This window comes from Gopherus flavomarginatus, chromosome 6 (assembly GCF_025201925.1).
Source record: "Gopherus flavomarginatus isolate rGopFla2 chromosome 6, rGopFla2.mat.asm, whole genome shotgun sequence".
Classification (NCBI taxonomy): Eukaryota; Metazoa; Chordata; order Testudines; family Testudinidae; genus Gopherus; species Gopherus flavomarginatus.
In genome coordinates, this window is record NC_066622.1 from 71,627,692 (window position 1) to 71,640,451 (window position 12,760).

At 48.5% G+C, this 12,760-nt stretch overlaps 1 protein-coding gene across 2 annotated transcripts in view; it reads right to left on the minus strand.

Moving 5' to 3' along the window:
* The window catches only part of ARHGAP22 (Rho GTPase activating protein 22), a 265,828-nt gene extending 253,298 nt beyond the window's left edge, over positions 1-12,530 (minus strand). The window contains exon 1 of one of the 2 annotated variants that reach the window (XM_050960123.1): positions 12,428-12,530. In XM_050960123.1, the coding sequence (XP_050816080.1) occupies positions 12,428-12,461 (34 nt within the window). In that variant the 5' untranslated portion in view covers positions 12,462-12,530. The remainder of the gene's footprint in view (positions 1-12,427) is intronic. The other variant, XM_050960124.1, reaches the window with a different exon arrangement.
* Between the last annotated feature and the right edge of the window lie 230 nt (positions 12,531-12,760).

Here is a 12,760-nt window from a genome sequence, read left to right on the forward strand (position 1 = left end):
GGAGACTCCTGCAGTTTGTGGACTGAAGACTGGCCAGACCAGCCAAGGCCTGATGCCAGCCAGGCCCCAGAGAAGCTATTAAGCCTGCCCGTGGCAAGTTACCCTGAGGAGCTGCCAAGCCTACCACTCGCTGAGTACCCTGAGGAGCCCATGCTGCTTGACTCCTTGGAAGACACCATCCAGATGCAGGTACCTCTAGAGGGGGAGGTAGGAAGTAGCCTGGGGGCAGCCGACCCTAGTCTGGCTGCAGCACACCCAGAGCCGATGTCAGTGTTGCAGCCAGGATCCTCACTGACACCACAGCAGGCCGCCTGCTGCTGCTAGGGCCCCGGGCTGGAACACAGTGGAAAGGGTGGGCCTGCGTCCCCCCTGCCACCCAATGTGTGGGTGGCAATTTCCCCATCTCCTAGGCCCTCTGGAATCAGGCCCTGGCCTAGTGTTTCTCTGTTTGCTCAGTCCCTGCCTAAGGGCCTGAGCCCCAAACTTTGTATTGCCCTGCCCTGATCCAGGGCCTGCGCTTCCCTGAACTTACTTGTTTCCTCAGCCCTGCCTGTGGGCCTGAGCCACAGACTCTTTGCTGCCTGCCTTAACGCAGAGCCTGGGCTTATTGCTAGATGGTTTGCTCTGTCCCTGTACAAAGATCAAAGAGTAGGACTCTCTACTACCTGCCAACCGTGAGTAACCATTGTTTTGACTAGTCCCCCGAAAAAACCAGACGGACGTAGCTAGGTGGTGTGGTTCCCTGCAGCCCCGGAGAGGGATAAGCTCCAGCTGAACCCCTCTAGGCAGGTGTTAGCAGCATTAGTGCCTGCAATGCACTCATAATGCCTTGGCTAAGTGTATCACATTCACCTCTAGGGGCTGCTTGGCCTAGAAGTTAAGGACCTACTACCGTTACCAGCTATCAGTTATTCTTTTAGTCCTTCCCAGCTCTCTGTTCTATGCCCAGAAGCCCAGCTCCCCTTGGAGTGGCAGTCTGTGGTCCCACAGTCCCTTTTGACTCACTTCCTCTATGAAGAACACAGGTTGGGACCACTGGATAGTGCCCAATTTGGCTTTCCACTAGGAAGTGGGTTGAGAGTCACTGAAGGACCCATGAACGGTTGAGGAAAGGCAGCCTGCCAATACTGTGGAGTAGGAGAAGGATAAAACATCACTGCCTCCTGCAGCCCATAGATCCCTGCGGGGTCTGGCTACCATTTCCCTGCTAAAAGGAGTTCACGCCCCCCACCTCGCAGGGTTAGGAAGCCCTCACTGGGCCAGCTAAGGGGCAGGGACACCTCTTGGATACTGCCCTTCCCTTCTCCCCACATTCACCACACTGTGCCATCTCCCCTCAACCAAGGGGCTGCAATGTGACTTCCTCCATGCCATTAACAGCCAGGCCCCAGACAGTCAAGGCGTTCCACTTCTCGCTGACCTGCCCGAACCAAAGATGCCGAGTCAGTCACCTCACGAAGGCTTGGCTATAGGAGCACTAGCTGGGCCCCAGGACAGATGGGATTAAACCCAGCTTCCCTTCCCTGAGCACATAGAGAAGGGTGGCTGGAGTCACAGAAAGGGATGGGTTCCTGGGGGAAACAGTGTTCCTAGCCCACCTTTCAGGGTGGGGCTGGGCTCCTTTACTTATGCCCCCATTTTAGTTTGTACGGGGAGCTTCTCCTGTTATCCAGACCTTGGGGCCTGCTGCTGTGTTTATTCCCTGCTCACTCACCCCCCCAGCTATCCAGCCTGTGCCTTGGCATCATCTCAGTAAGTCAGAGATGCTGAGCCAATGCCCTCTGTCCTGGGTTGAGCCAGGAAGAGGTTAAATCCCCTTACTGGGGTGTAATGAGATGCACTCACCTCTCATGAGCACCCCCTGTCTCTGTGTGTGTGCCTGCTCTCTCCCTGTGGTGGGTCCTTGGTGACTCAGCCCTCCAGCTGAGTCACACACAGTCTGTATGTGAAATAAAAACAAGGCAAACCCCTTCCGGGACAAAAGCCCAACAGGGGCCTCTCTCAGGGCCCTCTGTCACATCTCTTGAGTTGTCCCTGTTTCAGTACAGAGCAGTGCCCCAGAGCTCCCTCTCCGGAGGCAATGCCTTTGCCCTCTCAGGGTCTTTCTTGCCCCAGCTATTCAGCGAGGCCACTACAGTTCAGTTCCCCTACTGGGGTGTCTCTACTGGGGGGACCCAGCCCAGGGACCCTATAGACAGCAGCTGTACTGTGTCCCTTTACATAAGCCACACTGTGGTTCCAATTCGCTAGGCCACTTCCCAGTGCTCCAGGACATTCTTCGCCCTCACCTCAGAGCCTTGTCCTGGGGTGCCTTCAAGTTCCCCTTGGCCTTTGCCAGCACTGCTCTAAGGTTCTGTTGTGCCCTCAAACACTCTCCTCCAGTTCTAGGGAAGAACTGATCTTAGACCTCGCTACTGCCCTTTTCTGGGGCAGGGTGTGGCAGGGCAACAAGGTCTCCAGCAAGGGGCCTGCAGACCTAGTCCATCCTGTCCCATGGGGTCCTTCCCCTGTAATGACTGAGCAAGTGTCAGGCACAGAGGGTCATTAGGGTGACCACCTGTCCCATGTTTTACTGGCCCATTCCTTAAGGTGACATTGAAGCTTATGATGACTGCACTGTATGCTTGAGAGCAGCAGAAATGTACAGACATGAGAAAAATGCCTGCTGTGCTACAGGAAATGGCATTTCCCTAAAATGCCCCTTAAACCAAAGCTTTGTCCCTTACTTTTCATGTGGCTTTCCCTTATTTCCATCCAACAAAGGTGGTCACTCTAAGGGCAGCGCTAGCTGCTGTGGTTCATTTGGCCAATGGTTGGGGGAGCTACTGAACAGAGAAGCCATAAGCCCTGGAGGAGAAGGGAAGGAAGAAGCCCCAACTGGAGAATAAACAACCTCTCCTCCCTCGGGGGTGCGGAGGGAGCAGAGTTAGAGGTTTCCTGGAAGAGGGAGCAGAGCGGAGACGCTGAAGAGGAGCAATGGCACTTACCTTGCTGTTCCCCAGGGCTGCTGTGTTGGTAGAGGATGGGTGTTAGACACTGCACTCTCCCCAGGGGCAGCTCTGTGTTTTTTGCTGCCTCAAGCACAGCAGTCAGGGTGCTTTTGGTGGCGTTTCTGCGGGAGGTCTGTTGGTCATGCGGCTTCATCGTGCCCACCACTGAATTACCGCCGAAGCCATGGGACCGGCGAACCTCCCGCAGAAATGCCGCGGAATGCTCCCTGACTGCTGCCCTCGCCGTGACCGGCACGCCACTCCCCCCTGCCCCCGCTTGCCACCTCAAGCATGCGCGTGGTGCACTGGTGCCTGAGCTGCCTCTGGCTCTCCCTGGGTTCTGTTTGAACCATTCTGAAGAAAACTGTGCTTGCTGGGCTCCTCTGTGGACCAGGCTGGAGAAGCAGTCTTGTGGCTTCCTTCTCACTCAAATGAGGCTGAAGGAAGCGCTGACTGACCCACTTACTTTGGGACCTGGTAGGAAGGGCCTGAGGACTCCAGTGCTGTCTCCCCAGGCTGGGCAATGTGGCCCAGTAGCACCCTAGCCACTAGCCCTTTATATCCACCCAGTAAGCTGAGTCAACAACTTCACACAGGCCTGAGCTCTGACAACAACCCACAAACTGGAGATGCAACTGTGAGCTCACACAGACCTGTGACTGGCCATCAGCCTAGCAGGTTGGTTATGGATGGCCAGCAGTGATGAGAGGAAGAATGCCCCCCCTGCTAACAGTATCAGGAGCCTGGCTCTCCTCTTTGCTGGCTGGTGGGATAAACAAGAGCTCCTCAGGCAGGACACTGCACTGAGAGGGAGCTGCAGGAGGTGGTAGTGCCTGGCTGAGGAATGTCAGGATTGGGCCCTTTATCTGGGCTTGAGGGCTAGCCCTCCAGGTAGATCAAAGAGCTCAGCTGAGTTGCAGTAGGATTGGCCAGTCTGCCTGATGGCTGAGGGAAGCCACAGACCTGCTTTCAAATTTGGCAGCTGTAGCAGATCATTGGCTGCTCAGTGCTTCTGCTTGCAGCTGTGATTGTTCTAGCATGACCTTGTGCTGGTCCCGCCTCAGCCCTGCTCCTGGTCCTGATTCCAGCTGTGACTCCCAGGTCTGGTTTCTGACTCTGGCTCAGACCCTTGGCTCCAGTTTCCTGTGCCCTCAGCCTGGTTCTGACAGGGAGTTCACAGGGCTCCAGCACCCACATTTGATGGGAGAAGTATTGTCCACACTGGGAGTCTTCTACCTGCCTCCTTTCTCCACCAGGAAGGTCTGTTCTCCCCCCATTTAAAGAGGTAACCTGCTTACAACTGTTCTGACCAGTGAGCAAACATGCTGCTGGGTTTTTTCACATCTTAAAGAGTGACCCAGTGATGAGCAGGGCCAGGTATCTTTCTTAGCACAGAAGGATTTTGCCTGAGATCTGCCATCATTATCTCCTGTATTGAAAAAGCCCTGTCTCCAAGCTGGAAGGCCGTACTTCCCATACCCCAGCGCTGCAAGGAAAGAGAGAGAATGTGGACATAGGAGGCATTTTTCCCCCAAAGCCTCTTATTTTAGAACCCAAGACTCTCCAATTACTGTAGTAAAACACAGCAGATGGGAAAAATAATGCAAAACCCACTCAAGCCTAGCCAATATGAAGGATTTTCCTTTATGCCTGTTATGGTTTTCAATCTATAAGGTTTTACTCCTCGCATAAGGCCATACTGGGTCTTATGAAAAGATAACCTGCATCCAACTGCATGTTTCTGTGCTGTATGGACTTGATTTAGTGGGTGTAATGGTAATGACTGTGATGCTGGCAGACCAGGTGCTAGCTCATGCCAAGGCCCCTAGGCCTCACTGAATGCTGACAAAAGGAGAACTGGAAACCAGTCTGGCTAACCTGTGTGCTAGCATTGTTAAAACAGATGTTAAGTTGATAAGAATGTATTTAGACTTGATTAAATGTTTTCTAGGATGCTGCTTGCATTGATCTCACTGATCACATCTGTAGCCCATGGTATAAAGTTATATTGAGGGTATGGCATTGTAAGTCTCTGTCACTGAGTAACTCACCAAACAAGATAGAGGCATTAATTACATGTAAACTACTGGTCCTGCAGACAAGAAAGGCCACTGAAACCAAATGAGCCATTGTGAAAAATCAAAGAACAAAGACTTTGTTGATCCCCCACACACATGCCCCTGAAGAGGAGATGGATGCCATGCTTGTTCAATCTGCTTGAACTCTGAGGGAAGAGAATAAATTGCCTGAGAAGATACTTTATCACATTGCTGCTTAGAATTTGGAAAGGGTAAAATTTTCTAAGCATAAGCAAGAGATCCCCAAGCTGCTCGGCTTGGGTTGTCCCTAAGGGACATATAGAAATTGCATATAGTGCAGCTGCTATAAACTTTTGGAACTTAAGACTAACTCATTTGTGTGTGTATGTTCACCTGCTTTAACCTTGTAAATAACTCCCTTCTTTTTCTTAGTTAATAAATCTTTAGTTAGTTTATTACAGTACTGGCTACAAGTGTTGTCTTTGGTAAGAGAGATAGGGTGCACTTGACCTGGGGTAAGTGACTGGTCCTTTGGGGCTGGGAATAATCTGAATAGTGTGTGGTTTTGTTTTGTTTTTCGGTGTAAGGGACCATCCACCACAAAGGCAGGCTCGCCTGACTGGCAAGATAGATGAAGTGCCCATGGAGACTGTCAGACTCCATGGTAAGGCTGTTATAGTGCTTTAGGAGTTAACACTTGAAATCTAGTTATAAACCAGTTTGGGGTTTGTGCCTTGGTTTGCGACAGTCTGCCCTGAAGTTGGCACTCACAGTGGTGAGCCACTCTAGACAGCTTCACAATGACCACATAACTTTGACAATACATTCTAGCAATACAATGTAGCTTTTGTTGCCTGTACCATCTTTCACAGAAAACAAGAACTGGCTCAAGATGCCAGATCCAAGTCCAAATTTGGAACCCCTCTCTCCCCCCTGCCACACACACCACCCCCAACTTGGTTTGGGACCATCCTGAACTCAAACTGTATCTCGAAATATTCTAGACTAAGTAATAAGATTATAGAGTTAAGTTAAATCTTAACAACCCTAGCAGTGGGAGACCCAGACATAAGCGGGACGTGTGTGTGTGTGTGGAATCGGCTTTCAAAGGAGATTTGAAAACATGTGGAGAGCTGCTGAAGCTGAGAGGTACAAGAAGGCTGATTCGGACAGCAAGGAGATACAGAGAAGGCTCTTGCACAGTCCCCTTGGTGTTGATACGAGAGGTCAGGAGGGGAAGCCAAGAGAAGGAAGCAGATTTCAGCAGGCGGTCTCCCCAGCTAAGTATATGTCAGGATTGGGTCCAACATCAATAGGCCTTTTGTTTTAAGCAGATCCAGACCTCCCCTTTAATGTGTATTGATACAGTCTGTGGCCATATAATACCCAAAGCACGTTAAAAATCTGCTGGGCAAATCAATGGCAGCCTTCTTGGGAAAGTGTTATACAGCATTGAACCATGTTAGATTTAGGGTCTGCCTGCTGGTTCCTGGGTGAGCTATGAAATAGGTTAGGTACAGGCTAGCCCATGTCTAGTCAACAGGGGTCCATGAGACAAAATCCACCTGTGAACAGGTGCCATTCCCAATAACTCCTACACTTGCTGCATTAAAGTCAAATGTAACCGTCTTCCCAGGGTTTGGCTTTATTACTGACTCCAGTGGCAATGGAATATAAGCTCCATCTATGCTTTGTCCTTAGGCTAGGCTGTTCCCAGCGCTTCCTGCAAGCCTGCCCTGTCTCTTCTAGTTTTTTCTAGCCAGACATTATACCCATCATTCTTCCTAGGTCCTGGTGAAGCTAACAGTGCACCTGCCACTGAGAGTCAGCAGAGCTTACTCAGCAGCTGGCTGCAGGGTTCTAACTCCTGTTGTCTTATCTTGCTAGTAGGAGATCCTGGCAGCCCTTTGCTGGATGATAGACCTTGAGTAACAAGAAGGGTTTCTTCAAGTATGTTAGCAACAAGAAGAAAGTCAAGGAAAGTGTGGTCCCCTTACTGAATGAGAGGGGCAGCCTAGTGACAAAGGATGTGGAAAAAGCTAATGTACTCAATGATTTTTTTTTTTTTTTTTTGCTGATTCTGTCTTCACAAACAAGGTCAGCTGTCAGACTGCTGCACTGGGCAGCACAGTATGGGGCGAAGGTGACCAGCCCTCTGTGGAGAAAGAAGCGGTTCAGGACTATTTAGAAAAACTGGATGAGCACAAGTCCATGGGGCCGGATGCACTGCATCTGAGGGTGCTAAAGGAGTTGGCAGATGTAATTGCAGAGCCATTGGTATCATAACCTAGTCCCAGATTTGGACCTTAGTGTCCAAAATATGGGGGTTAGCATGAAAACCTCCAAGCTTAGTTACCAGCTTGGACCTGGTAAAGCTGCCACCACCCAAAAAATTAGAGTGTTTTGGGGCACTCTGGTCCCCCCAAACCTTCCCTGGGGACCCCAAGACCCAAATCCCTTGAGTCTCACAACAAAGGGAAATAAACCTTTTCCCTTTCCCCCTCCAGGTGTTCCTGGAGAGAGACACAGAAGCAAGCTCCGTGAATCTAAACAGAGGGATTCCACCCTCCCCGTTTCCAGCCTTGGAAAACAGAAGTACCGAGAGCTAATCTCTCTTTCCCCCTCACCCAGAGGGAATGCAAAGTCAGGCTAGTAAATCTAACACACACAGATTTCCCCCGACTTCTTCCTCCCACCAATTCCCTGGTGAGCACAGACTCAATTCCCTGGAATTCCCCAGTCAAGAAAAACTCCAACAGGTTTTAAAAAGAAAGCTTTATATAAAAAGAAAGAAAAATACATAAAAATGGTCTCTCTGTATCAAGGTGACAAATACAGGGTCATTTGCTTAAAAGAAATATGAATAAACAGCCTTATTCAAAAAGAATACAATTCAAAACATTTCAGCAACTATACCCAGATAAATACAAAAGAAAACAATAGAAACCTTACTGCCTTACTATATTTGTACTTACAACTTGGAAACAGAAGATTAAAAAGCAGGAAACAGAAATCCTCTCATAGCCGAGAGAGAGACAGACAGAAGACCCCAGAACAAAAGACTCACACACAAACTTCCCTCCACCCAGATCTGAAAAAGTCTGGTTTCCTGATTGGTCCTCTGGTCAGGTGTTTCAGGTACTTCTTTCCAGGTGTAAGAGACATTAACCCTTAGCTATCTGTTTATGACAATTGGCCATTATCTTTGAAAACTCATGGCGATCGGGGGAGGTCCTGGATGACTGGAAAAAGGCTAATGTAGTGCCCATCTTTAAAAAAGGGAAGAAGGAGGATCCGGGGAACTACAGGCCAGTCAGCCTCACCTCAGTCTCTGGAAAAATCATGGAGCAGGTCCTCAAGAAATCAATTCTGAGGCACGTAGAGGAGCGGAAAGTGATCAGGAACAGTCAGCATGGATTCACCAAGGGCAAGTCATGCCTGACTAACCTAATTGCCTTCTATGAGGAGATAACTGGGTCTGTGGATGAGGGGAAAGCAGTGGATGTGCTATTCCTTGACTTTAGCAAAGCTTTTGATACAGTCTCCCACAGTATTCTTGTCAGCAAGTTAAAGAAGTATGGGCTGGATGAATGGACTATAAGGTGGATAGAAAGCTAGCTAGATTGTCGGGATCAACGGCTCCATGTCTAGTTGACAGCCAGTTTCAAGCAGAGTGCCCCAAGGGTCGGTCCTGGGGCCGATTTTGTTCAATATCTTCATTAATGATCTGGAGGATGGCATGGACTGCACTCTCAGCAAGTTTGCAGGTGACACTAAACTGGGAGGAGTGGTAGATATGCTGGAGGGTAGGGATAGGATACAGAGGAACCTAGACAAATTAGAGGATTGGGCCAAAAGAAACCTGATGAGTTTCAACAAGGACAAATACAGAGTCCTGCATTTAAGACTGAAGAATCCCATTCACTGTTACAGACTAGGGACCAAATGGCTAGGAAGCAGTTCTGCAGAAAAGGACCTAGGGGTTACAGTGGAAGAGAAGCTGGATATGAGTCAACAGTGTGCCCTTGTTGCTAAGAAGGCTAACGGCATTTTGGGCTGTAAAAGTAGGGGCATTGCCAGCAGATCGAGGGATGTGATCATTCCCCTCTATTCGGCATTGGTGAGGCCTCATCTGGAGTACTGTGTCCAGTTTTGGGCACCACGCTACAAGAAAGATGTGGAAAAATTGGAATGAGTCCAGAGGAGAGCAACAAAAATGATTGGGGGCTGGAGCACATGACTTATGAGGAGAGGCTGAGGGAACTGGGATTATTTAAGTCTGAAGAAGAGAAGAATGAGGGAGGATTTGATAGCTGCTTTCAACTACGTGAAAGGGGGTTCCAAAGAGGATGGATCTAGACTGTTCTCAGTGGTAGCAGATGACAGAACAAGGAGTAATGGTCTCAAGTTGCAGTGTGGGAGGTTTAGGTTGGATATTAGGAAAAACTTTTTCACTAGGAGGGTGGTGAAGCACTGGAATGGGTTACCTAGGGATGTGGTGAAATCTCCTTCCTTACAGGTTTTAAGGTCAGGCTTGACAAATCCCTGGCTGAGATGATTTAGTTGGGAATTGGTCCTGCTTTGAGCAGGGGGTTGGACTAGATGACCTCCTGAGGTCCCTTCCAACCCTGATATTCTATGCCTGTTACACCACCAGTACCGCGTGGATCCTTTTTAGCAATCTCCAGAGAGGCCAAGGGGACTGACTTACCTTTTCCCTCTCAGCTCAATGCTACAAGGGGTTCATCACCTCTTGGGAGGTGCTCAGCTTTTTCAACTCCTGGGTAGGTCAGAAGGAACAGGGGCACTCTGGCACCTTGCAAGACTGGGCCCTTCTGCAAGCAGGCCACTTGGCTCAGGCTAGCAGTACACTGAGGAGGAACTGTGGGTTTGGGAAGAATGCCCTCCTGCCTGCATGCACTGTCCCAGCTCTGTGGATAGACAGAGGACCCTTCATTTCCAGGGCCAGCAAGCCAGCCCCTTTCAGAAGTCTGCAGTTGACTTAAAAGAATTCTATCAGAGCATAGCTCTTAGTATTTGTTTTTCATAGTAACAGAGCCAAGGTAGCTTACAGTTCACCAATTCCAGGGCACCCAAGCCATAGAACTACAGTATAGTCTGTGTACCTATCACATGTGGGGATTATGTGCAAACTCACCCCTAACTACACCCCTGTTAGTTGAGTGCTAATATAACTTATCTTCAAGATGAGCTGAAAGAAAGGTTACGTGCTAGCTTCGAACTGGGGCATAGGTGTGGGGGCACGCCCTTCCTTCCTTTGCCACAGACTTCCTGTATGACCTTGGGAATGTCACTTAGCCTCCCTAGCAGTAAAGGAGGGATCATAGCAGTGCCCTGTCTCACAAGAGTAGAGGAGTGGTAAGAGGATAAATACAATAAGAAATGTGAGGTGCTCAGATACTACAGTAATGGGGACCATGTACCCTGATAGATAGGCAGCACTGACTGGAATGCAAATGTCTCCCAATGCATACAAAAAAAAATGTCTAAGAAAAAAATCAAATGCATATGTATTTACTGTGCCAGGGATGGTACATGTGTATTCCCAAAGCTCCAGATTGCAAACAGGCTCTTTATTTTAAGAAACTCTGTGTTAGTCAATGGACTTTGGGTGTTTTAAGGACTGTATGTATACTGTACTGTGCTACATGTATCTTACTGTATGAGCCACAGTAACATTCACCTAGAAGCACTCCTCTCTGAATTACTGCAGGTAACTATTAAACCATTACAATGTTATCTTTTCTTTGTACACAGCTGGCAATTTCCTATTTTACAAAGCCGGTGTGCCTGAAGAAAGCTCTGTCCTGGTCTACCCTGAAAACTTATGTCTGCATCCCTGTGAGATGTAGCTATGCAGACCTGTCCCCCAGTGTAGACAGCGCTAGATTAACGGAAGAAGTCTTCCATCCTGGGGAGGTGGATTAATTATAGCAAAGGGATAGACTCCCCCCAGCCTATCACTGTAGTGAATGTTTACACTGAAGCACTACAGCTGTGCCACTGTAGCATTTGAAGTGCAGACAGAGCCTCCAAACCTTAGGCTTTCTTCCACACTTCCTGACTGCACACTGCTTCAAGTCCAAATGATACTGCTCTAATCTCTGTTTCCAATGCCTCTGAGATTGCCATGAGGCTGTGAATGACAAGGATGCTCAGCACAGTCTGCAAATGTGATGTCAAGCTCAGAGCTGCTACTGCAGCACAAGATCACATAATGCCTCCCCTCTGCTAGAAGATATCCGTCATAGGAGAAGGAGTGTAGACACAAGCTATGGCCAAAGGACAATAGTTCTGTAACATGCTGCCTGTGCTCATGTAGTTTGCAAATCTGAACTGTTTCAGAAACAGGACAGGTTTTCCCTCCTTTGTCGTCTTCAGCAGCAATCACTGAGTGACTTTCCCCTTTCTGCCTGCTGAGCTGGAAGGATAAAGTGCTAAGATACTTGCTAACAACTACTTCTTCAGGATGCTTTAGGCGAGACTACTGTACCACAATTGTCCATCTGATCTTATTAAGTGTAAAGATTCCGTGGCATATTCTGCACTAGAAAGGTTCCAGAGAAACAGTGTAATGAAATATGCACACCTAACTACACGTACCCTTTCTTAGACTCCGGACAGATTAGAAGTTATGTACAAGTGATGCAGCTCTACTTCTGAGCTGAAACGGCACACAACACTAGTGATTAAAAGACTAACTCCCCTGCTCATAAGTCGCAGGCAGAAAAGAAATAACTCATCTGACTAAGTGCAGCTGCAAGAATAACTAACTTATTCTGCTAGTTTAATGTAGTTTAATTTGGCAATAGAGCATAATTGTGGGATAGCACACTCAGCAACTCAGCTGACATTGCTTTCAAAGATTCACGGATTCCAGTGCCAGAAGGGACCATTTGTGATAATCTAGTCTGGCCCCCTGTATAACACAGGCCGGAGAACTTCCCCACAATAATTCCTAGAGCAGAGTTTTTAGAAAAACATCCAATCTTGATTTTGAAATTGCCAGTGATGGAGAGTCCACCATCACCCTTAGTAAATTGTTCCAAGGGTTAATTACTCTCACTGTTAAAAATTTACATTTTGTTTCCAGTTTGAATTTGTCTAGCTTCAGCCTTGCTTTGCAGAGTATCTTGAAAAAATGATGCACTTTATTGAGGATGCTACAGTAATTAAAGTGCAACAGCGTTCAGAATATGAGCCATCTTACAGGGCAAAATTCAAAGAGTCAGTTGATGTGTCACCATGAAGAGTAATGAAAAGTTTCCTTCTTGTGCTGATTAGGAACACTGCCCCCCGCCCCGCCCACACACACACACACCTGGATGTATTTTCCAGGGAGCAAATCCCAAGATATAGAAGAGATTCTGTACTCACCTCTCCTGGCCTGCCTTATCTTGGGACTCAACATATTCCTGGTTCCAGAGTCACCTTTCTCGCAGCCTTCAGCATGCTGTCATCCTCCTTCCCAGCCTCCTCACCCTGTTGCAGCTCATCACGGCACAGCCTGTCCTGCCGGTAGCAGCCTCTCCCCAGCCTGCTCTGCGCTGAAGATCCACTTCCCTGCACTCCCAGTACGGGCTCAGGAGCGATGCTTTGCATTTGGCTAAATAAACCTTAATGCATTATTTATCCAGCCCAGAATTAATTCCCATCCAAACTAGCCATTAAGTGCCTCAGTAATTACTGTCGATAAATCACTAGAGCCAG